A 23295-nucleotide genomic window follows, 5' to 3' on the forward strand; every position below is an offset into this window, starting at 1 on the left:
CACTTTAGCTAACCCTGCACTTTCATATAGAACACAAAGATAAAACCAACCCTGCACCCAGCCACCTCCCTCAAGTACATAAAGAATGTCCCAGTCACCGTTTCTGTATGTCTGGCTGCTGGCAGGGGGCCAGATTCTCAAAGCTTCAAAAGTGATAAAATAGAGAGTGATAAACAGCCAGCCAATCAGCTCCTACCTGCCATGTCACAGACTGTGTTTGAAAAATGTCAGACAGGAGTTGATTGGCTGGCTGTTTATCACTCTCCAGTTTATCACTTTTGAAGCTTAGAGAATCTGGCCCAGGATCTCTTTGGGAGCTTGTGCTGGAGGGGGGCGGAGGTACCAGCCAATCTCTGAGTGAACTGTGAAGAGCAGCAGGAAGCAGGGAGTGGGACACAAGCCTCATGACTGCTGGCTGCTGCTGCTAAATACTGAGGTAGCTCCGGCTGTGCGTGTGTTGTGTGCACAGCTTCGCAGCTGGTGTGATAAGTGAGGACAGGTGGGAATCTGGAGTGTTGGGATTATTGCTGGCTTCTTACTCTTTATCTTCATCTCTATAGCCAGATCTGTCTGTCTGTGTGTATAATGCTGGGCGGGGGTGGAGTTCACGGTGACTCCGCCCAGCGTTATACACACACTCACAGGTTGATAGTTCTGGGCTATTATATAAGAGATTTGAGGAGGATCTTAAAACCATATCATCAAGGATTCACTAATGCTTTAGGATTTCCTTTGTTCCCTATTGAATGGACTATGATGGTGACCTTTATTTTACTCCATTATTCATCCACTGGTGGTCATAATTATTATTCTGGTAACCCTATGAGCACTGAACAGTAGTTTCATTATTGTTGTACATGACATTTTAACTATGTTAACATTATCAATCCAAGTCATTTTGTTTGCGACCATTGGTCCCAGAGGGAATTGTCAATGGGAGGTCCAATCAAAATACACAATTTCTTTATTGTAGCTTTTGATTGGTCCCCTGGGTTGAACGGGATGTGGTAATTTGGTCTACAGCATGATAGTAGAAAGATATATCTGATCTCCACAGCGCAATCAAACAGCTCTGCCCAGGGTGACACCAAGAAAGCTTCCACCAGAAAAGCTTTAAAGCATATACAGAAATAACAAAGTTTTTGGTGAAACACCCACTGGCGAGATGTAATTAAACTTACACAAAGTATTGTTTTGTATAGGTCCAGACAGATGGATAAATAATCTAAAGACTCAAAAGACAAGAGCAACAAAAAAGACCATAGTGTGGTAATGTCATACATTTTCTGGATGATTTTAAATTAAGTAGCACACTCACAAAAGTGGGTCATATATGCGCATATCACCAGTCTTTAAGCCACATCTGAGTTGTATTCTCCTCCTCAGGTTTTTTTAGATCTATAGGACTGATGGAAGAACTAGATAGTGCAATATTGTTTGTTATGAAAGAATAACAATTTTTAATGGTGCACTCACATAGGATAAAACAAATAAAGACATATCACCCAATCCTGGGTAGAACGGTATCCGGCCGGTCCAGCCACAAATGCAGAAATGGTTCCCCAAAACAGAGATAATGCAGCTCCCACAGGTCCGGTCCGTTCGGTGATGACAATAAGCTTGAGCGCGCTTTCGGGCTAATAGAGCCCTTCCTCAGAAGCGTGTTGTCATCATCGACCGGGGCGGCTCTTATATCCCCGTACATGATTAGGAATCCCAAACAGCTGTTCTTTCCGGCTGCGTCTTCGGGATATGACGTATCGCGATTTCCGCGAAGGCCGGAAGTGGTCATATTCATTCTGCCGCTTATGCGTTTCACATCCACTTCCTTATTTGCTCTATTAGCCCGAAAGCGCGCTCAAGCTTATTGTCATCACCGAACGGACCGGACCTGTGGGAGCCGCATTATCTCTGTTTTGGTGAACCATTTCTGCATTTGAGGCTGGACCGGCCGGATACCGTTCTACCCAGGATTGGGTGATATGTTTTTATTTGTTTTATCCTATGTGAGTGCACCATTAAAAATGGTTATTCTTTCATAACAAACAATATTGCACTATCTAGTTCTTCCATCAGTCCTATAGATCTAAAAAAACCTGAGGAGGAGAATACAACTCAGATGTGGCTTAAAGACTGGTGATATGCGCATATATGACCCACTTTTGTGAGTGTGCTACTTAATTTAAAATCATCCAGAAATTGTATGACATTACCACACTATGGTCTTTTTTGTTGCTCTTGTCTTTTGAGTCTTTAGATTTTTTTATCCATCTGTCTGGACCTATACAAAACAATACTTTGTGTAAGTTTAATTACATCTCGCCAGTGGGTGTTTCACCAAAAACTTTGTTATTTCTCTACAGCATGATAGTCAACAGTCATTAGGTCGACACCATTAGATCGACATGGGTCTGGGTCGATATGGGGGAAAAAAAGGAGGTTAGGGCACTATGTGTCCTTAGAGGGTGCCTAGGGAGGAGCAGGATTGCTTGAGCTACAGTTAAAATAATTTGGGTGTCAGGCCCAAATACAATAGAAATGAAAAAAAGGAATGTTAAACTGCGCTACACCTAAGAACAAGCAACAGGTGTGATATTTTATCCCACCTGTTGCATTTTCTTAGGTGTAACAGTTTAACATTCCTTTTTTGCATTTCGACATGGTTCTAGGTCAACATGGTTCTAGGTCGAAAGGTCATTAGTTCGACAGGTCATTAGTTCAACAGCGTCTAGGTCGACATGAGATTTTTCACAGTTTTTTGAGCCGACAGGCGGTATTTCGGTCCCTACCATCCACTAGGGCATGGTGGGAGAATAAAATAGTGTGTCCGAAGCATAGCTCACGATGCGAGGTCATAAAACAGTGAAAACCCCCATGTCGGCCTAGACACTGTCGAACTAATGACCTTTTTTTTTTTTTTAAAGTGTCTAAATAATAATTGTTCTATTCTGTTACAGGCCATTCCATATAGAGCCTGCGTACATTACCAGTATTAATGATGACCCCCTGAGAGTTACAATCCAGGCTTCGGCTATGAACAAGCGCATTCATTACTATAGCAAGCTCGGCCCTCCATCTGAGCAGGCGCTGGTAAGTTAGTGTTTTTGTAATCTCGTGTACTTGCTATTGCTATGCTTTATTCTGCAATCATTATGGACACTACTTTAACTTCTCTTTAACCACTTAACTGAATAAAACCGCTCAGAAATTTAAATAAATAAAAAAATATTGAATTAGGTTAAAAACATTATTTAAAACCGATCCAACATTTTAATATTTGCGATGATCGGACCATCGCAAACTGACATTTGCCATTGTCTGCACAGACGGGATGCTTTTTTATTTTTATTATTATTTATTTTTATTTTATTACGCTAATCCTGTGCACCTACAGAGAGAGAAGCAGGCTCTGGACACCCTTAGGGGGCTGATGGTGATTTAACATTTCCCATCTGCTTCAGGAATACACAGGACCACATGGTAAAAGGCACAGAACTCTAGATTTCCCTGGCTGCTCCTTACTGCAGCCGCCTGGTGGTGGGTGCTGCTGGGCTGGACAATCACTGCACTTAGCATTATTGTAAGACTATCTTCCAGCAGCTACTGGTCACATCAGATGCAACTTGTCAGGGAAAGCCCAGCCTGGTGTGGTTGCATTTGAAGCGAATGCACAAGGCAAGTGGTTAGAATAGTTTATTGATGATATAACCACACTTGCCTACTTTTCAAAACTAGTTTCAGGGAGATTGCAGTTGGTAATAGAATTTTGCACAGCGCCCCATTGAGGGGGCGTGTCACGCTCCACCCAAAGGGCGTGTCTAATTCCATATATGGAGAGATTGTGAAAAGAGATTGTGAACGTGGCACCTAGAAGCGTGGGTGTGTACCGCTACATCTGAGAGGAATCTTGTAAAATGACTTATCTCCAAATGTAGATGAGCCCCAGAGCAGTTAGTAAGAGATACTATACTTGGTAAAGTGCTGGGAAATGGTGCTGATGATTCAATGTAAATATATCTGTCTCTTATTCCTTTTTCCCCAAAAAATGTAACAGTGTAATGTGGGATAGGTGAAATGAGGGAGATTGCTAGACTAATGAGGGAGAGAGGGAGATTGCTGTTAATTCAGGGAGTCTCCTGCAGAATGCAGGAGGGTTGGCAGCTATGGATATAACAAAGAGGCTACTCAGAGCTACATCAGCAACTGTTAGATACTGCTGGAAATCCCTTTGGAAAAAACACTAGTTTTAAGGTACAAATTTCTGTTATCCCCAGAATGTATGTAGGAGGGGACTGCAATAATATGTGTCATAAGTATATGCTTTATATTAGAAAAATAAGTATAATAAATAAGTGGTAAAATGATTATTATAATTGGTTAGAGAGGCACCAAGAGCGGTGCATCCGGGTGTCAGTGTTAAAGTTCTGAAGTAGGGGGCGGGGACAACTAGCATGCTGTCGATGCACATTAGAAAATGCATTACAGGCGGCACTTATAGCAGTGCCTCAGTGACAGTCAGGGACATGCTCTCTGTTTCTGGCTATATGAAAGCACGCCCCTGTCACTGAGGCAGATGTGATTGGGCACAGTGGCGCTGCTTTAGTGACAGTGGCGTGCTTTCATATAGCCAGAGATAGAAAGCATATCGCTGACTGTCACTAAAGCACTTGTAATATTATTATTATTACATTGTGTAGCTATATTTTTTATGTTTTTTGGAATATGTTGTTTATTTGGTTACACTGTGTTCAATATGATGGTTAATAGGAAGAAGTCCAGGCCAGAGTGTTGTTTACTGTAAATAAGGCCGTTGTTCTAGGTCTCCTGACTGTACCTTCAAATGTGATTTGGGAGAGTAGTAAATACTTCAGTTTATATAAAAGGCTACCATTAATCTTAATACTGGTTGTGGGAAAGGGATACAGTCATTGGGTCGACAAGCATTAGGTTGACACCACTAGGTCGATGAGTTAAGGTCGACAGGACACCGTGCCCGAAGCATGGCGAGCGCAGCGGTGCTCCGTTTTAGGGTTTATGTTGACTGTGATGACATTTGAGTAAAAAAAAAAAAAGGGTGAAAAAACAAAAAACATGTCGACCCTTTCACAGTCGACCTTACCCAAGCCGACCTAATGACCCTGTCGACTTTTCTGCATATGGACCTACCTGCATGTGGACCTAGTGGTGTCGACCTACTTGCTGGTGACCCAAGGATCCATACCCGTGGGAATGGTATATAAGGCCAGGATCCTATGGAAAGCGGTAGAACTCAGTCCCATGTGTGCCAGCACCCCCCTTATGAACAGCCAATTGATCTTGTTGAATGCCTTCTTTCCATCAGTTGAAATGAGGATAGCTGGGGATTGCTCAGTCAATACATTATAAATGTAGTGCTGTTGTCCTGCGCCTCGCCGCCTGGGGCTGAGCCCACCTGATCAAAGGGAATTAACGCAGAGATAAGAATCTTGAGGCTGTCTGAGATGAGTTCAGCGTATAATTTGACATCATTGTTCAGGAGAGAGATAGGGGCAGCTTTATTAAGCTTGGAGAAGAGATAAACTGGAGATAAAGCGGAGAGAAGGTAAAAGGAGATAAAGCACCAGCCAATCAGCTGTGTTTGAAAAAGACAGTTGGGAGTTGATTGGCTTTTGCGTTATCTCCTTTTACCTTTTCTCCACTTTATCTCCAGTTTATCTCTTCTCCAAGCTTAATAAATCTGCCCCATAGACCTATAGCTGGAACATAGAGCCGGGTATTTACCCTCCTTATGTATAACCGCGACGTGCTTCAAAGGGGGTATGGGTCATAGGGTCGACACGATGCAAGTCGACATATATTAGGTTGACCACTAAAGATCAACAGGGCTTAGGTCGAAACATGAAATAGGTCAATATGGCTAAGGTCGACACAAGCATTAGGTCGACAATGGGAAGGTTGACAGTCAAAAGGCAGACATGAGTTTTTCACATTTTTTTTTTTTGGTTCCAAATTTTGACGTAAGTCGACATGGACACTGTATCAGTGTTATATCCCTCCACGCCCTAGTGGATGGTAGGGAATGAATGTTTTGGAAAAAAAAAGTGTTGACGTAATGTATGTCAACGTTCATAGTGTCAACCTAGCGACCGTATACCCTTCAAAGGACTGGGGAGAAAGTTTAATCTCATCTGAGATGGAATTAAAGGCAGATGATATCCTAGGTAAAAGAGTTTAGCGGAACGTCTTATAATACAAAACTGTATAGCCATCAGGGCCTGTGCTTTCACCGGATACGCGCCATGGCTTTCAATGCCTCTGCTAACTCCTTCAGCAAGAACAGTCGGTCTAGCCAATCCCTTTGTACTTCAGAAATGGGGGGAAAACTAATCTTCTGAAGGTAGTCAGACACTGAAAGCTGAAGGGGAGTCCAAGGATGATCGGTTATATAGTATGAAGTTAGCTTCTGCTCCCTACCATTCTTGTCATTCACAGCTTCCATGAAGGCAACTGCTCTCCCATTGATAATAGCAGTTTTTGCATAATCTAAAATGATGTTTCACCTTTTCATTTAGTAGTGAGTTAAATTCCGCTTGTGCTAAGGCCGACTGGTCAGCAGCTGACAGGGTGGCATTATGGACCAATTCAGCGAGTTTGGAAATCTCAGAGGAATTGTTTAACTCCAAGTATTCAGTGAGAGTGGTCAATCTGGGGCCTGCATTAAGCGTTCAAAAGAAGACTTTCATTCAAGTGCCAGGGAAGAATATTAGTAGGGGCATGATCAGCCCAGGTCATCGGTTCTACAGATGTCTGTTTCAAAAGCTGTAAGTACCTATGGAGTAATAAGTAGTCCAATGTAGATCTCGGAGCTAGTTGCAAGGAGAAGAAAGTGTAGTGACTGTGCTGGAGCCTCCATGTATCGACCAGCAGGTGTTTATGTACCATGCGGTGGACATTCAGATACAACTTATAAGGGTAACTATGGAGGTATCTGGGTGCCAGTCGGGATACCGACTGTCAAAACTCCGACAGCCGGGTTCCCGACGGCCACCTGCTATTTTCCCTCGTGGGGGCCCATGACCCCCATAGAGGGAGAATAGAATAGGTGGCTTTCGTAGCGAGCCACTGTGCCCGCAGCGTGGCGAGCCCACAAGGGGCTTAGTTGCGCTCACCATGCTGCCTGGGTCCAGCCAGTCGGGATCCCGACGTCGGGCTAATGACTGTCGGACCCCTGTACCACACCCGAGGTATCTAAATCAGGCTTAAGAGTCCAGTTTAGGTCACTGCCTACTACAAGGATCCCTTCTTTTAAGGCTTCCGGGCTTATCTGCTTTTTGGGGATAAAGCCCCATAGCATTAATTGAAACAACCCTGAAAAATAACAGACCTCCTCATCAGTCAGCAGAGGGGCATGCGCTGGTCTCATGCAGGGGAGCTCCACGACTCTACTGCTGTCGTACTTGGCTCCATCAAAAAATAGAGGCCATGGCTTCAGAAAATATGGGAGCATCTGCCTCACAGGGTGTTCAGGAAATGTGAAAGTGGTGTTTATAATGAAGATGCTGGAACACCGGGTCCCCACATCCTGCTCCCTCAGCTTCTAGGCCACGGCCCATCTACCTACTTTTCTTTACTCCTCTCTGGGAGAAACACGGAGAGAATTTGTTGATGTACACTTCAGGGGCTGGGACAGACTCTGATGTCACCAAGCCCCATTCTGGGAAAATGCTACCATGCATGGGTCTGCAGAGTTCTGACACAATTCTGGTCATTTTAGCCTTGTACTCTCCTTGAGCTGCCAAGATTGCCGTTATTGTCTCTTCATCCTGCCCACATCACATGAGTATCCGGTCGTTAGGTCGAAATGCAGTGGATCAGCCACTGAAGGTCGACACCTAAAATAGTCAAGATGACTAAGGTCGACATAAATGGAAATTCGACAATGGCTAGGTCGACAGTCAAAAGGTCAACATGATATTTTCACCTTTTCTGTGCCGACAGGCAGTATTTGATGCCATACCATCCACTAGGGCGTGGAGGGAGAATAGTAGCAAGGCATCGTGCCCAAAGCATGGCGAGTGGACACTGTGCACCGATACAATGTCAACATTGTGGACAAAAACTGAAAAGCCCAGGTCAACCTTTTGACCTAATGCTTTGGTTGGCCCATACCTATCACTAGGATGCAGGGGATCTGCCTGCTTTTCCGTGGATGCATGGGACTCTGGGAGAGTAGGCAAGTATGATCTAAACCAGTGGTTCCCAACCCTGTTCCTCAAGTACCCCCAACAGTGCATGTTTTGCAGGTCTCCGCACAGAATCACAAGTGACATAATTAGATCCACCTGTGGATCTTTTCAAATGTGCCTGAATAATGAGTGCACCTGTTGGGTGACCTGGAAAATGTGCACTGTTAGGGGTACTTGAGGACCAGGGTTGGGAACCACTGATCTAACCAGTAAATGTACCATGACATGTACAGAGACCTAAAGAGGCGATTCAAAAGGGAGAGAGCAAAATGTAATTCGATGATGGGAGAATTAAGGACAGTTTAAAAGTCAGACTGACATGAGAAACAAGTAATAAAAGAGAAATTGAGTGGATAAATATAAACAGGATTTTTACAGAGAGAGGAAAGAAGAGAATACAAGACTAGAGGGGGTACAGTCAGAAAGACCATCAGATAAAACATGTTTTTTAAATGTCTTATTTTATTTTGTTCTGTAGATTGCTCCAGATCATGTCATTCCTGCACCAGAAGAAATCTATGTTTACAGTCCATTAGGAACTGCTTTAAAAATTGGCGGAGCAGACGGCTCTGAAAGAAACTCCAGCATTGTCACAGTGTATGTTTGTAAAAATAAGGGGGGGGGGGGGGGGTGCATAACATCCGCCACCCCACACATTGCAGCTTACCGCATTGTTAATTATCACGGGAGTCCCTCTGGTGACAGCGCCGGCTGCGGGGGAATGCCAGCTTTTGCTTGCGATTCCCTCCACAGTGGTGCCCCGCTAGAGGGGCTTTGCTGCATCCCACCCAATGTCTGTCCACCTTGGGGGCCCATGTCTACAGACACCAAAAAAAATCTTTTGTCCATGTCGACCTAGTGCATGTCCGCCAAGTTGCTATGGGCAACTTCTCCAAATCTCTGCCCTTTTGAAGATTCTAAACATTCCCCTCTGCACACATATCAGCTGTTACTGATCAGGAGATGTGTATTTCATTACATCCATATTTGGATTACAACACATCAATGGGATCTCAGGACACATTCAAAATGTAACATCAGAATTATGGGGTGGCTCGTCACATGCAGGTGTGGTCGTAAGAAGCCATACAGGCTACAGCAGCTCACCTGCAACTGATGTTCTAAGCAATCATAGGGTTGTTCTGAGCTCCAGTAGTGCCACCAATGTGTGACTGATCTTGCTTCTTTGTTCGCAAGTGGTGGACCACAGACATGGGTGGGCAACTCTGTACAAATACCCTTGGTTGGGGCATTAGCAAGTTTTGCAGATCTGCTGCCTACGGTATAGTACTAGCAATGGCCTTTGTGTCAACGTCTGAATCAGGCCCATACTCGCAGTGAAACTAAATATAGATGTTTAAACTTTAGGCTAAATATTTACAGAACACAACCCAATAAGAAATGTTAATAAAATGACACAAGGGCCCCACAAGAATAAACACATATTTCAGTTCTACAATAGTGGGTGGCAAATTTAAGATCCGTCCAGTGCAGCGAATGTGAATATACAGCAGTGCCATCCATCAAGTGCAGCCAATGCGAACACACAGCAGTGCCATCCATCAAGTGCAGCCAATGTGAATACACAGCAGTGCCATCCATCAAGTGCAGCCAATGTGAATACACAGCAGTGTCATCCATCAAGTGCAGCAAATGTGAATACACAGCAGTGCCATCCATCCAGTGCAGCCAATGCGAACACACAGCAGTGCCATCCATCAAGTGCAGCCAATGTGAATACACAGCAGTGCCATCCATCAAGTGCAGCCAATGTGAATACACAGCAGTGCCATCCATCCAGTGCAGCCAATGTGAATATACAGCAGTGCCATCCATCAAGTGCAGCCAATGTGAATACACAGCAGTGCCATCCATCAAGTGCAGCCAATGTGAATACACAGCAGTGCCATCCATCCAGTGCAGCCAATGCGAACACACAGCAGTGCCATCCATCAAGTGCAGCCAATGTGAATACACAGCAGTGCCATCCATCAAGTGCAGCAAATGTGAATACACAGCAGTGCCATCCATCCAGTGCAGCAAATGTGAATACACAGCAGTGCCATCCATCCAGTGCAGCAAATGTGAATACACAGCAGTGCCATCCATCCAGTGCAGCAAATGTGAATACACAGGAGTGCCATCAATCCAGTGCAGCAAATGTGAATACACAGCAGTGCCATCCATCAAGAGCAGAAAATATGAATACACAGCAGTGCCATCCATCAAGTGCAGAAAATGTGAATACACAGCAGTGCCATCCATCAAGTGCAGAAAATGTGAATACACAGCAGTGCAATCCATCCTGTGCAGCAAATGTGAATACACAGCAGTGCCATCCATCAAGTGCAGAAAATGTGAATACACAGCAGTGACATCCATCAAGTGCAGAAAATGTGAATACACAGCAGTACCATCCATCAAGTGCTGAAAATGTGAATACACAGCAGTGCAATCCATCCAGTGCAGCCAATGTGAATACACAGCAGTGCCATCCATCCAGTGCAGTGAATGCTCATACCCAACAGTGCCATCTAACCAGTGCAGCGAATGTACATACACAGCAGTGCCATCCATCCAATGCAGTGAATGCTCATACCCAGCAATGCCATCCCAGTGCAGCAAATCCATGCACACAGCAGTACCATCCATCCAGTGCAGCCAATGGACATATGCAGCAGTGGCATGCCAGTGCAGCGAATGCACATACCCAGCAGTGCCATTGCAGTGCAGCAAATCCACACACATAGCAGTGCCATAGCAGTGATAACTATCCGGTGCAGCAAAGCCGCACACACAGCAGTGCCATCCCAGTGCAGAAAATGCTAATACACAGCAGTGCATTCCATCCTGTGCAGTGAATCTGCACACACAGCCATGCAATTAATCCTGTGCAACAAATCCGCACACAGTGAGGGCCCCAAAAGAATAAGCAGCACATTTTTAAGTTCTACAGTGGTGTCAATTTTTAGACCTGTCCAGTGCAGGGAATGCGCATTCACAGCAGTGCCATCCATCCAGTACAGGTAATGCACATTCACAGCAGTGCCATCCATCCAGTGCAGTGAATGTACATACACAGCAGTGCCATTCATCCGGTACAGCTGAAGCACATACACAGCAGTAACATCCAGTGCAGCGAATGTGCATACACAGCAGTGCCATCCATCCAGTGCAGCAAATGTGAATACACAGCAGTGCCATCCATCCAGTGCAGTGAATGCTCATACCCAACAGTGCCATCCATCCAGTGCAGTGAATGCACATACACAGCAGTACCATCCATCCACTGGGCTGAATGCACATACACAGCAAGTCACAGGGTTCCTCAAACTATTTGGTCTAAGACCCCATCAGACAATAGAAATAATTACAGGACCCCAGCAAGTTACTGCAGAAGGCCATCACATCACATGTGTAGTCAGCAGACCGCACATACATGACAGCATTGTGGAGGCACAACATGATGGGAGGAGTCTAATATACCATAACCCATCACATCACATGTGTAGTCAGCAGACAGCACATGTATGGCAGCATTGTGGAGGCACAGAGTGATGGGAGGAGTCTAATATACCATAACCCATCACATCACATGTAGTCAGCAGACAGCACATACATGACAGCATTGTGGAGGCACAGAGTGATGGGAGGAGTCTGATATACCATAACCCATCACATCACATGTGCAGTCAGCAGACAGCACATACATGGCAGCATTGTGGAGGCACAACATGATGGGAGGAGTCTAATGTACCATAACCTATCACATCACACGTGTAGTCAGCAGACAGCACATACATGGCAGCATTGTGGAGGCACAACATGATGGGATGAGTCAAAAATAACAGACAATTCCACAGATTGTGACTCCTCCTAATCACTGACTGAGATTAGGAAAGTCATCAGTCTGATAGTCAGCAACATGGAGTCGCGACCCCATGCTGAGAAAGTCGGGACCCACAGTTTGAGTACCGCTGATCTAGTGGATAGTAAGTATAATTCATCACGCTGTGTATACAGTTATGGTGCATACACACTGGGTGATGTAGGGGCTATTTGTAAGCAATTGGACTAGATCGCTTAGAAATGAAGCAGGGATCACTCCATGTTTATACCCCACACTGATGGCGATACGCGTTCCTGGGCATCACCATCGCCTGACTGCAGTATAAATCTAGTCATCACCATTGTTCTCTCACCATAGAACATGGGCAGTGACAGATTGCTGTGTGCTGAGCAATCTGTGCTTAACTAGATCACTCAGCACTCGCCCCGTGTGTATGGGACATTACTTTAATCAAGAACACCCTTCACACCACAACATTCCATATAAGGCAGTGTTCAAAGGGCCCACATAGAAGAACAAACTATTTTCCTCTCTACATCACAACATGTTCGCATTCATCTGAATCTGTTTGTTAACTATAAACCAATGGCCAGACATGTAAGCAGATTTCATACAGTGCCCCATACTGTAACACTTGTACACATGGTAATGGAGACTTACACCTACTTTACACTGGCATCAGGGGCTCATGGTTCACCCCAGTATTTCATCATCATTTGTCTTATTTTACAGATTTATGATCTGGAACACAATGATGGGAACATCAATCCTCAGTATCCCCTGGGGGATTAAGCAGGTACTACTAACTTTTAATGGAGAGGTGGTGTTGTAGTGCAGGGGTGGCCAAACCTGTCCTCAAGGTCTACCAACAGGGGTGCCGAGAGGGTGGGGGGGAGTAGGCACAGTTTACCCGGGCCCAGGCCTGTCAGGGGGGCCCGGGTCTGGACACACATTTTTTTTTTATTTGTTGGCGAGTGCGCTGGGTCATAGTCAACTTTTCAGCTGCGGCATTAGGAGTGCGGACGTGGGCCGGCATGGGGGCAGCATCACAGAAGTCCTTCCGCTCTCCGACTCCAGGGCCTGCTGAGAGCCCGCCACGTGATTTGGGAGTTTACTCCTGGCAGATCATGTAACTCCGGGCAGAGCAGGTTAATAAAAATATTTAACTATACACTTCAAATTTAAGATTTACAGGTATAATGAGAGAGCGCCACACACTAGAACTACCAATTCAGAGTTTTTAATAAGAAGAAAGAAAGAAAGAAAGCACAATAAAATTACACAGTACTAAAATTACATAATATTTGATATTTCTCATTGATACAATCTATCTAGGACTTATGTAGTAGTATCCGACTCCATATACATTAAATATAGATCACACTGCCACTTTAAAAGAAATAAATCAGTTTAGCAATCACAGTTCAATTTCCAAACTTAGAACCGGGTTGGTTGTGGAGTTAATGTCCCAGCTGTAGTTTTTTCAAGCAGCGGTAATAAGGTGCAAAATGCCCCGTATTGAGGGAGAATGTTTGGGATTATATTGTCCACAGCAACAGACGGCAAACAGATATAGAATGCAGAAAAACAGCATGACCGCTGCCGGGGACGCTACAAGTAAAAGGTTGTATCAATCACTCTCCCCAACATTGGGGTTTTTCTGCATTCTATATCTGTTTGCCGTCTGTTGCTGTGGACAATATAATCCCAAACATTCTCCCTCAATATGGGGCATTTCGCACCTTATTACCGCTGTTTGAAAAACCTACAGCTGGGACATTAACTCCACAACCAACCCGGTTCTAAGTTTGGAAATTGAACTGTGATTGCTAAACTGATTTATTTCTTTTAAAGTGGCAGTGTGATCTATATTGAATGTATATGGAGTCGGATACTACTACATAAGTCCTAGATAGATTGTATCAATGAGAAATATGAAATATTATGTAATTTTAATACTGTGTAATTTTATTGTGTTTTCTTTATTTATTTTTATTAAAAACTCTGAATTGGTAGTTCTAGTGTGTGGCGCTCTCTCATTATACCTGTACATCTTAAATTTGAAGTGTATAGTTAAATATTTTTATTTCTTGTAGTCTGGCAATCTCCGTGTTGCGGATGGGAGCAGCCCTAATAGCGTTGTGATTAAATAATTACTAATAAGAATAGGTATTTTGACCTAATTACTATTTTTTTGGTGGAACATTATTAATATTAATAGTTATAATTTTAATATTTGCGCCTGATTGTGTTTCTAGAGCATGTTAATCCCTGGCAGAGAAGGTTAATCCTATGGTAAATAGCATGTTAACCCATGGCAATGAGCATGTTAACCCCTGGCAGAGCATGTAAACCCATGGCAATGAACATGTTAACCCCTGGTAGAGCAGGTTAACCGCTGGCATCAAGCATGAAGCCCATAGCAATGAGCAGTTAGTAATGACTACAGCTGTGCACCAGCTAGGTGACCTGGGACATGTAACAGTTAGTAATGACTACAGCTGTGCACCAGCTAGGTGACCTGGGACATGTAACAGTTAGTAATGACTACAGCTGTGCACTAGCTAGGAGATTTGGAAAACGTGGACCATTGGTAAATCTCGATGACCGGTTTGGCCAGCCTTGTTGTAGAGTCTCTTCCATGAACTTGCTCAGTGATGACCAACCTTCACCTGTGACCGCAGCTCTTTCCTACCTTAACTGTCAGATTTGTTTTTGTAACACCTGTTTTAACACCTGTTGTTATTACATTTTTGCTTTAACTTTTTTACTGAAATTAAGGGCAGCTCTTTTGAAAGTGAAGAAGGGTATGTACTACCCAGCGAGATTGGGTGCGACTACCACGGGATGTCATGACATCAAACGGACCTGCCCACACTCCACAAATCCCTTTGATGTACTTTGATAGGATAACAAAAGAAAATGGTTTCATCCGCTGTATATTGTGCAGTTTACTTGTGACTGTGACACCGTTATTACGCATAATTCAGATATGTTCGCAATGTTGATTTTCACACAACTGAACATTTATCGGTACACTTTGCACATGACAAAGTACTCTATCCATGCTGCCTGCAATCAGCCGCAAAAATATAGGGCAATGGATTGTTTGAGGGAGAAGGGCCACAAACTGGTATCTTACCTAGGGCCCCATGAGGTCTAAATTCGCCTCTGCTTACAAAACTTTGCATTCAGCATGTAAAATTATTGCACATTTTTTTTACTACAACAAAGTTTTTCTCACATTTTCCTCTGTTTTAGGCTGGGTTCACGACTGGTGTTGTTATACTTTTCCTAATGGGCCTTTTAACACTCTACTGCTGCTACAGGGTGGTAAAATCCCGTGGGGCAATACGTAAGTATTTTCTTCAATTGATCCCAAACTACGTTTTCCGATTTTGATAAGCCCAGTACAAATTCTAACCTTTATTTCTCTTAACATTTAGAAAAATGCTTATTATGAAGCTCTATACGTAGGATTTAAAAAAAATAAAATAACATTAGGGGTCTGATTTTAATAAATATGGTACAGAATGTTTTCGATTTTGAGAATTGTCTCAGAAATTACAACTTTTGACAGAAAAAGTTGTAAAGAAAAAAAATCTGTCATGTCTGAAACACGGAATCGGTACATCTGTCAGAATGAACTTAGGTCTACAGTCATTAGGTCGACCCCACTAGGTCGACTGGCAGGAAGGTCGACCTGACTTAAGGTCGACATGGGCCAAGGTCGACATGACTTAAGGTCGAATTTGCATAAAGGTCGACATGAGGAATGTCGACTGGTCATATGGTCGACATGGGTTTTTCACTGTTTTTTTATTCGGATGTCGACACAGTCGACATGGACACAGTTGGCAATGAGAATCGGACCCTCGCATCGCTCGCTTCGCTCGCAATGCTTCGGGCACAGTGGCTCGCTTCTCTCGCCACAGCTTTAATAACCTCCTCCACGCCCTAGTGGATGGTAGGGCAGGAAATACCGCCTGTCGGCACATGTCGGCTCAAAAAAACAGTGAAAAACCCCATGTCGACCTTATGACCAGTCGACCTTCCTCATGTCGACCTTTATGCAAATTCGACCTTAAGTCAGGTCGACCTTCCTGCTAGTCGACCTAGTGGGGTCAAACTAATGACTGTAGACCTAAGTTCATTCTAATAGATGACCGCTTCCCCTGAAACACATATTTAGCTTTTTCCTCTTTCTTTATGGCAGTGGTCCCCAAACTCTGTCTTCAAGGCTCACTAACATTCCAGTGGTTAAGGCTATCCATGGTTCAGCACAGATGGCTAACCAAATGACTGGAGTATTAATTAATTCACCTGTGTTCAAGCATAGATGCCCTTAACAGAGGCGCCTATTTGAGGCAGTTAAGAAAAATATTTGCCTGTATTAATCGCTTCAGACTGGTATTTCAACTCACTGTAACATTTAAAGTTCTATATAACTAATAAATTGTTAACAAATCTTCAATTAAACCTGTTTTGCAGCTTTCACTGACACTGCGAATTGGGAATTCCCAGACGTCTGCCAGTACTATTTTGGCTCCTTTGGACGGTGGTCCAGTCTCATGTTCTCTATGATGTCTCTTATTGGAGCAATGATTGTATACTGGGTGCTGATGTCCAATTTCCTCTTTAATACTGGAAAATTTATTTATAGTAAGTAGAGATGTGCACCGGACACTTTTTCGCGTTTTGGGTTCTGATTACCTTCAGGTTTTGGGTTCTAATGGGTTTTGCCAAAACACCCCCTAAAGGTTTTGGGTTTTGGGTTTTGGGTTCTGATTTTTTTGAAAAAAGCATAAAAATGGTTAACATTGCATAATTTAGGTGTTTTTTTGCTCCTATGCTATTATTAACCCCATCAGCTTTCTTCTCCACTCATTTACAGTCTATTCTGAAGACCTCACACCTCACAATATTGTTTTTAGGCCAAAATGTTGCACCGAGGTAGCTGGATGACTATGATAAGCAAGACAAATGGGCGGCACAAACACGTGGCCCATCTAGGAGTGGCACTGCAGTGGCAGATAGAAAAACTAGGCCCCAAAGAGCACATTATTCAAAAGAAAAAAAGAGGTGCAAGATGGAATTGTCCAAGGGCCCTCCCACCCAAACTAGGCCCCAAAGAGCACATCATTCAAAAGACAAAAAAGAGGTGCAAGATGGAATTGTCCTACGGCACTCCCACCCAAACTAGGCCCCAAAGAGCACATTATTCAAAAGACAAAAAAGAGGTGCAAGATGGAAGTGTCCAAGGGCACTCCCACCCAAACTAGGCCCTAAAGAGCACATTATTCAAAAGACAAAAAAGAGGTGCAAGATGGAAGTGTCCAAGGGCACTCCCACCCAAACTAGGCCCCAAAGAGCACATTATTCAAAAGACAAAAAAGAGGTGCAAGATGGAATTGTCCTACGGCACTCCCACCCAAACTAGGCCCCAAAGAGCACATTATTCAAAAGATAAAAAAGAGGTGCAAGATGGAAGTGTCCAAGGGCACTCCCACCCAAACTAGGCCCCAAAGAGCACATTATTCAAAAGACAAAAAAGAGGTGCAAGATGGAATTGTCCTACGGCACTCCCACCCAAACTAGGCCCCAAAGAGCACATTATTCAAAAGACAAAAAAGAGGTGCAAGATGGAATTGTCCTACGGCACTCCCACCCAAACTAGGCCCCAAAGAGCACATTATTCAAAAGACAAAAAAGAGGTGCAAGATGGAAGTGTCCAAGGGCACTCCCACCCAAACTAGGCCCCAAAGAGCACATTATTCAAAAGACAAAAAAGAGGTGCAAGATGGAATTGTCCTACGGCACTCCCACCCAAACTAGGCCCCAAAGAGCACATTATTCAAAAGACAAAAAAGAGGTGCAAGATGGAATTGTCCTTGGGCCCTCCCACCCACCCTTATGTTGTATAAACAGGACACGCACACTTTAACAAACCAATCATTTCAGCCACAGGGTCTGCCACACGACTGTGGCTGAAATGATTGGTTCGTTTGGGCCCCCACATCACAAGCTGCCATTTAATATGTCCCTGCACAAACTGGCTCTACAGAGGCAAAAGGTCGTCCTCATCCTCATCCAGCGATTCCTCACCACCATCAGTATCTTGTTCTTCCTCACCCTCACAGAGTATTAATTCGTCCCCGCTGGAATCCACCACCACAGGTTCCTGTGTACTTTGTGGACGCTGGTCTTTCTCGTAGAATTGATAATTCATTTTTATGAACATCATCTTCTCCACATTTTTTGGAAGCAACCTCCTACGCTTATTGCTGACAAGGTTCCCAGCTGCACTAAAAACTCTTTCGGAGTACACACTGGAGGAAGGGCAACTGAGGTAATATAGAGCCAGTTTGTACAGGGGCTTCCAAATTTCCTTTTTTTTCTGCCAGTACTGGTAAGGACTCTCTGACATGCCTACTTGGGTGCTGTCACCCATATAATCCTCCACCATTCTGTCAATGGTGATAGCATCATAGGCAGTGGAAGTAGACATGTCAGAAATTGTTGGAAGGTCCTTCAGCCCAGACCAAATGTCCAAACTTGGTCCTTTATCACCACCAGCGGGGGGTTTAGGAAATCGCAGTTGTTTCCTTGCAGAACCAGTTGCTGGAGAAAATGAAGGAGAAGGTGCTGCTGAGTCACTTTCCACTTCAGAAGATGACAGTTTTCTAACCAGCAGTTCTTTGCACTTCTGCAGGCTTGTGTCCGCCGGAAAGAGTGACACCACGTAGGCTTTAAACCGAGGATCGAGCACGGTGGCCAAAATGTACTCCTCTGATTTCAAAATTTGTACCACCCTCGAATCCTGGCAAAGCGTATGAAGGACTTCATCCACAAGTCCCACATGCTTAGAGGACTCGCTCCGTCTCAGCTCCTCCTTCACTTTCTCCAACTGTTTCTGCAAAAGCCTGATGAGGGGAATGACCTGACTCAAGCTGGCAGTGTCTGAACTGACTTCACGTGTGGCAAGTTCGAAGGGTTGGAGAATCTTGCACAACACTGAAATCATTCTCCACTGTGCTTGAGTCAGGTGCATACCCCCTCCTTTGCCTATGTCATAGGTGGATGTATAGGCTTGAATGGCCCTTTGCTGCTCCTCCATCCTCTGAAGCATATAGAGGGTTGAGTTCCACCGCGTTACGACCTCTTGCTTCAGCTGATGGAGGGGCAGGTTCAACAGTGTTTGCTGCCGCTCCAGTCTTTGGCATGCAGCCGCCGAATGACGAAAGTGGCCACAAATTTTTCGGGCCACCGAAAGAGTCCCCTGCACAGCTCTGTTGTCTCTTAGAAAACTCTGGACCACCAAATTTATCGTGTGAGCAAAACAGGGCACATGCTGGAATTTGCCCTGCTTTAATGCCCGCACGATATTGCAGGCATTGTCTGACACCACAAATCCCCAGGAGAGTCTAAGAGGGGTAAGCCATTGCCCAATGATTACCCTCAGTTTCTGTAAGAGGTTATCGGCGGTGTGCCTCTTACGGAAAGCGGTTACACACAACGTAGCCTGCCTAGGAAGGAGCTGGCATTTCCCAGGTCCTACTACTGGTGCTGCTGCTGTTGTTGCTGCTGGACAAGGTGATTCATCTACCCAGTGGGCTGTCACGGTCATGTAATCCCTAGTCTGCCCTTTTCCACTTGTCCACATGTCCGTTGTTAAGTGGACAGTGGGTATGACCGCATTTTTCAGGGCACTGAGAACACTTTTATGCACTTTACTGTACAGCTTCGGTATCGCCTGTCTAGCGAAGTGGAATCTTGACGGTATTTTGTAACGGGGACACACTAAGTCCATCAATCGTCTAAATCCTACTCCAGCAGTTATGGACACCGGAAGCACATCTAATACAATCAGATCTGCTAAGGCCTCAGTTACCCGCTTTGCCATTGGATGACTGCTGTCATACTTCATCTTCATGGCAAAGGACTGTTGGACAGTCAATTGCTTAGTGAAATAAGTGTTCCGACTTCCCCTCCGGGATGATGAATGACTCCCAGCAGCAACAGCAGCAGCGGCAGCAGTAGGAGGCGTAGCAATGCAGGATCCTCCAGAAGAATCCCGGATAGGAGAGGAGTCAGTCAGGCAAGTAACATGGCCTATAGGACTACTCCCAATCCTCATTGAGGAAGAAATTGACGAGGAGGGACTTTGCGGTGTAGTTGGGCACGTGGACACAACAGGACAAAGGGATTTAGTTGTCCCTGGACTGTGTACATTCTTAGCCACAGTTTCTGAACTAAACAGCAACTTATGAACGCTCTTCAAGTGACGTAGAAGGGAGGATGTCCCTAGGTGGGAAACGTCCTTACCCCTGCTTATTTGAGCTTTGCATAAGCTACATATGGCAAAACAATTGTTGGACGGTTTGGGATAAAAATAATTCCAGACCGAAGAGGTGAATTTATTGGTCTTCTGTCCAGGCATGGTGATGCCCTTTGGGATCTCACGGACAACAACTGTCTTGCCCGGTGCCTCATTTAAGCAAACCGCATCAGCATCGTCCTCCTCGTCAATTTCTCCCTCAGCACCAGCTTCATCAATATCCTCCTCCTGGTGTACAACACTGACACCTTCATTATCGACATCTGCAACTGCACTGTCTGTGATCCTTCCAGCACATGCAGAGGGTGTGCTGCGAATGCTGAAAGGAGCATCCTCTTCCCGTACAGTGATGGGAAGGTCAGGCATCGCAACCACCAACACCCTTGGACTCTCCACTGGGATTTGTGATACCATGTCTTCTTTGGAAGGCAGAGTTGTTTGCTGGATTTTTGTTGGTGACACCTTAAATCTCTTAAATTTTAAAGTGGGAGAAGGAGGAGGAGGAGGAGGAGGAGGAGGAGGACTTTGATCATCTTGTGAAGCTGAGCCACTAGTCATGAACATAGGCCATGGCCGTAGCCGTTCCTTGCCACTCCGCGTTGTAAATGGCACACTGGCAACTTTAAGTTTCTCCTCCAATGATTTGCTTTTTCTTTTTAAGGGCCTTTTACTCAACTTTGGCTTTTTGGATTTTACATGCCCTCTACTTTGACACTGGGCATCGGCCTTGGCAGACGACGTCGATGGCATTTCATCGCCTATGTCATGATGACTAGTGGCATCAGCTTCAGAAGCACGACGAAGTGGCTCCTCATCTTTTCCTTTTTTTTTATCCTCCATATTTTGGATATCTAACGGTAGGCAGCGGTGTCAGCAAACTGGATACCGAGATATCAGCTGGTTGTTGTCACTATCCAGTGACAACAGCAGCAAGATACAAAAGTGGATATATATCAGTAACACAACAAGTGGCGTCAGCAAACCAGAGTTATGTACTGCGATATCTAACGGTAGGCAGCGGTGGCAGCAAACTGGATACCGAGATATCAGCTGGTTGTTGTCACTAGCCAGTGACAACAGCAGCAAGATACAATATTTATTTTGTGGATAGTTACACTGGTAGGTAACACAACAAGTGGCGTCAGCAAACCGGAGTTATTTACTGCGATATATGTAACGGCAGCGGTGGCAGCAAACTGGATACCCAGATATCAGCTGGTTGTTGTCACTAGCCAGTGACAACAGCAGCAAGATACAATATTTATTTTGTGGATACACTGGTAGGTAACACAACAAGTGGCGTCAGCAAACCGGAGTTATTTACTGCGATATATGTAACGGCAGCAAACTGGATACCCAGATATCAGCTGGTTGTTGTCACTAGCCAGTGACAACAGCAGCAAGATACAAAAGTGGATACACTGGTAGGTAACACAACAAGTGGCGTCAGCAAACCGGAGTTATTTACTGCGATATATGTAACGGCAGCAGTGGCAGCAAACTGGATACCCAGATATCAGCTGGTTGTTGTCACTAGCCAGTGACAACAGCAGCAAGATACAATATTTATTTTGTGGATAGTTACACTGGTAGGTAACACAACAAGTGGCGTCAGCAAACCGGAGTTATTTACTGCGATATATGTAACGGCAGCAGTGGCAGCAAACTGGATACCCAGATATCAGCTGGTTGTTGTCACTAGCCAGTGACAACAGCAGCAAGATACAATATTTATTTTGTGGATACACTGGTAGGTAACACAACAAGTGGCGTCAGCAAACCGGAGTTATTTACTGCGATATATGTAACGGCAGCAGTGGCAGCAAACTGGATACCCAGATATCAGCTGGTTGTTGTCACTAGCCAGTGACAACAGCAGCAAGATACAAAAGTGGATACACTGGTAGGTAACACAACAAGTGGCGTCAGCAAACCGGAGTTATTTACTGCGATATATGTAACGGCAGCGGTGGCAGCAAACTGGATACCCAGATATCAGCTGGTTGTTGTCACTAGCCAGTGACAACAGCAGCAAGATACAATATTTATTTTGTGGATAGTTACACTGGTAGGTAACACAACAAGTGGCGTCAGCAAACCGGAGTTATTTACTGCGATATATGTAACGGCAGCGGTGGCAGCAAACTGGATACCCAGATATCAGCTGGTTGTTGTCACTAGCCAGTGACAACAGCAGCAAGATACAATATTTATTTTGTGGATAGTTACACTGGTAGGTAACACAACAAGTGGCGTCAGCAAACCGGAGTTATTTACTGCGATATATGTAACGGCAGCGGTGGCAGCAAACTGGATACCCAGATATCAGCTGGTTGTTGTCACTAGCCAGTGACAACAGCAGCAAGATACAATATTTATTTTGTGGATACACTGGTAGGTAACACAACAAGTGGCGTCAGCAAACCGGAGTTATTTACTGCGATATATGTAACGGCAGCAGTGGCAGCAAACTGGATACCCAGATATCAGCTGGTTGTTGTCACTAGCCAGTGACAACAGCAGCAAGATACAAAAGTGGATACACTGGTAGGTAACACAACAAGTGGCGTCAGCAAACCGGAGTTATTTACTGCGATATATGTAACGGCAGCAGTGGCAGCAAACTGGATACCCAGATATCAGCTGGTTGTTGTCACTAGCCAGTGACAACAGCAGCAAGATACAATATTTATTTTGTGGATAGTTACACTGGTAGGTAACACAACAGGTGGCGTCAGCAAACCGGAGTTATTTACTGCGATATATGTAACGGCAGCGGTGGCAGCAAACTGGATACCCAGATATCAGCTGGTTGTTGTCACTAGCCAGTGACAACAGCAGCAAGATACAATATTTATTTTGTGGATAGTTACACTGGTAGG

At 44.6% G+C, this 23295-nt stretch overlaps 1 protein-coding gene across 1 annotated transcript in view; it reads left to right on the forward strand.

The window, feature by feature from the left end:
• Nucleotides 1–23295, forward strand: part of SLC38A9 (solute carrier family 38 member 9) — a 174826-nt gene that overhangs the window by 126280 nt on the left and 25251 nt on the right. The window contains exons 3-7 of the mRNA XM_083153597.1: nt 2958–3090; nt 8704–8822; nt 12808–12871; nt 15337–15430; nt 16567–16737. Of these exons, the coding sequence (XP_083009723.1) occupies nt 2958–3090; nt 8704–8822; nt 12808–12871; nt 15337–15430; nt 16567–16737 (581 nt within the window). The remainder of the gene's footprint in view (nt 1–2957; nt 3091–8703; nt 8823–12807; nt 12872–15336; nt 15431–16566; nt 16738–23295) is intronic.

This window comes from Crinia signifera, chromosome 1 (genome assembly GCF_055691185.1).
Source record: "Crinia signifera chromosome 1, ASM5569118v1, whole genome shotgun sequence".
NCBI lineage: Eukaryota > Metazoa > Chordata > Amphibia > Anura > Myobatrachidae > Crinia > Crinia signifera.